Here is a 3,446-nt window from a genome sequence, read left to right as displayed (position 1 = left end):
TGATCGTAACTCTTCATACGGTCAAGATCGAATTTGATTGGCCAAGAATTACGGCTTTGACTGGTAAAAAATTGTGGCTATGCGAAAAATAAAGGAGGTAGTTTCGTAACTTTTGCAAATAGACGGCAAATGGGTTCATGTGTGAACCTATGTGATTCATAGATGAACTATATGTTCATATATTAACCCGTATAATTTACATATGAACTAATTAACCGATTTACATATGAACCATTGTAATTCACATATGAACATGCTCTTTCATATATGATTCAGTTAAATAGTTCAAATGTGATCTAATTAACAGATTCATATATAAATGAATAGTTTATATATGAATCACATGTGAACTAATTAACGAGTTCACATATGATAGTTTTTATGTGAATCACATGAGTTCACATATGATAATTTTTACGTTAATCACATGGGTTCACATATGAACTCGTTTGTCGTCTATTTATAAAAGTTACAAAACTACCTTCCGTCACATATTCATACAAGGAATTATCCGGTCAAAACTGCAAATGTTGACCAAATGAAAGAATAGAATCACTTCTCAAATATTTAGACTTCTCAAACGAACTTTTCTCTCTCTCTTTCCATATATATATATATATATATATATTTACTAAACAATTTTACATAATTTATATATACACATAATGGTATTAATTTATAGTTGCCAACAAAATTATAATTAAATTTATGAAGTAGGATGAGAAAGGATTTCCTTATAATATCTGCATTCTTTTTTACATATAATTTTTCTTTTTTCTTTTTTTTTTAACTCGGGGAACCGAGTAAAGGGGGAAAAGGAAAAGAAAAAAAAAATAATTCCAAAATTTGTTTATTCCTTCATGCTTTCTCTTTGAAAAGAGAAGCTAATCCGGTGACCACTAATTTACTTCCTTTCTCCACATTCCTCGGTTTTATCGCCGGCGGTTGCCATATCCTCGCCGCCGACGAGTCAAAACCGTCATCGGATTTTCTCGATGGCAAAACACCGGGTGAAGATAGTTGACTTGTCTCCGTCGACTGCGACGGCGTCTTTTCCTCTCCAAAAATCAGCTCAAAAATTCCGCACTCCGACGCGAACTCCGGTGTAGAAACGGATGACGACTTTTTGTATTCGCTGGAAAATATCTGTTTGGGTGAGGCGTTGGCGTTCGGTGTTGGCGGTGGAGTTGGTGGCGGTGGAAGGAGCAGCGACGGCGACGGGGATGGCGGCGTCCTGATGTGTGCCGACAGCCATTTGGATCTCATATACTCGAATTTCCTCCATGGAGGAATGTGCATTCCTTTCTTCTTCAAGCTCAGTTTCGCCGCCTCAGATACAATTGACAGAATCTGTTGCAGACGATCGGCTTCGCCGACAAAGATGTACGGCAGTGATTGAAGGATTGCTTTGTAATTTCCGGTCGGCCGAGCTATCTCGAACTCCGATCTAAAATCTATATCAATCAACACCCTATCTCCGCCTTCAACGATGACATCTAGGTATTCGTATTCACCTGTGAAGGAAACCTCCATAAGTACAATTACAAACTAAAACCAAACGAATAAACAGATTGAGAGAGATGAGTACCGGCAGGATAGGAAGAGGATTTTTCCCAACGCGATTTACAAATTGAAGCATCGTAGCCGATTAAGAGTAATGCTTCGGCAACAATTTTCCTCAATTCGTCTTTCCGCTTGCAAGCTTTGTTCTTCTCAACAATATTAGATGTGTCTGCTAAGAGATTTCTCTGGCTAACATTCGCGCAGGGCGTCAAGCTCTACACAATCACACAATTTTTCTTTAATTTAATGGAACCTTGCATAAACATACGGTGTGGTGCATATTTCGAACAGCAGTTTACCTTGAGAGTTTCGAAAGAATCTCCGGACCAGGAGTTAGGATTAGTAGAATCGCCAAAAAATCCAGCAGCAGAGAGATCGAATTCGTCATCGGAAATGTCGTTGATGTTTCCGTTGAAACAATTGCAACGATTTCGGCCGCATTTCGGCTTCTCAGGAACGGTGTCTTCGATGAAATTCTGAACCATTTTAGCCAAACAGACAGAGCTCGGCTCGAATTCTCCATCTTTGACTTCACCGGCTCCGTTTGATTTCTCCGAATTATTCTTTAGAACACTAGGGAATTGCCGATCGAAAAGCCTCTTCAGCCGAGACTTCAACACCGGCTTTACCGTCACCGTCGCCGGGGATTCGCAGTTAACCGACTCTTCATAAGTCTGATTGTCGATCGGTTGAATCTTCATCTGGAAATGCATAGCTATTTACTAAACTATAAATTAATCTACCTTAATTATACTTAGTTCCTCCTCTTCTCAGAAGAGAGGGAGAGAGGGCTGTTACGAACTGTTGACGAATTAAAATCAAAACTGGCTCCTTCGTACAAAAAAAATTCACTAAATGCCTACAGGAAACCCTCACTTTTTTTACAGAAATTATTCATGATCGATGGAGAAAGTACACCGCAATCAATGCATCAGAGTAAGTACTACGTTACGTGTTGACATCGCCGGATCAGAAAATCAGTTTGAAGGAAGCAAAATTGATACCTTTCCCCTCGGTTAGAGCGATAAGAAACGGATAACTTCTGAAAATGTGACAGATAAAACTTGTTCTAGTGTTTTTCATGGAGAATGTGACGGCGATGAACAGGAACTCTTGCATTCGGAAGGCGTTCGGAGGAGCAGAACTCGATTGCCGGAATATTCATTTTCCGGCGAGGCTGTGGTTGCCGGCGATGATGGTGGTGAAAAGGTTTGGTTGTTTTTGTATTTGGGAATTGGGGGTGAGTGAAATTTATGGAGTCAGTTGAGAGGTTTTTATACAGGATTGGTGGATTAGAGAGGTGTGCTTACGTGGATAATAAGACAGATGGATGCTGATGTGGTCTGGATTATCCAATAATTTGAGAGTGGGTCACGTGCTATGTGGGTATTTCACCTATGTGGCTATGTGGGTCTTGATGTCAGTAGACACTTGGATTGTTTTTACTGGCAGATTGAAAGCATAATTACATTTCTCCAAATTACATAATAGACCTTCAGGTTACAATAAAATGTCATTTTCCCCCCTTCATTCCAAAGCTTTTACTTTAATTACCCCTCCCTTCCTCTCCCAACCCCAACACACACAAAAACACACACATGAAAAGTTTTATGAAAGCATAACTGCAATTGGAAGTGAGGTACGAGTTACGAAATTTCCGTCTGAAATTACATGTTTATGGGGTGTATTTTAGTTCGACAATCGTTTTTACAGTTCTGCATCCAAGTTGCTAATAGACCTTAAGAGATGTCATCGAGGATCATGGTTTCACTGATGTTGATTGAAGAAGGTATTTAAGCGCCAAATACCTTTTTAGAGGACGTTAACACCACACAAATTGATCATAAACGTACAAATGACGAGATTTGTTTGGATCATTCTAC

General features: G+C 39.3%; 1 protein-coding gene across 1 annotated transcript; it reads right to left on the bottom strand.

Moving 5' to 3' along the window:
* Window positions 1–684: 684 nt before the first annotated feature.
* On the bottom strand, window positions 685–2,769 carry LOC112529714. The gene is made up of 3 exons (XM_025141083.1): window positions 1,863–2,769; window positions 1,589–1,778; window positions 685–1,514 (listed from the first exon to the last, which is right to left on the bottom strand). Exons 1-3 carry the CDS (start codon window positions 2,274–2,276, stop codon window positions 859–861), a joined length of 1,260 nt encoding a protein of 419 aa, XP_024996851.1. The 5' UTR covers window positions 2,277–2,769; the 3' UTR covers window positions 685–858.
* Between the last annotated feature and the right edge of the window lie 677 nt (window positions 2,770–3,446).

This window comes from Cynara cardunculus (genome assembly GCF_001531365.2).
Source record: "Cynara cardunculus var. scolymus isolate 2C chromosome LG 16, CcrdV1, whole genome shotgun sequence".
Lineage (NCBI taxonomy): Eukaryota > Viridiplantae > Streptophyta > Magnoliopsida > Asterales > Asteraceae > Cynara > Cynara cardunculus.
The sequence above is the reverse complement of the archived record's forward strand: the minus strand, read 5'-3'. Positions and strand labels throughout refer to the sequence as shown.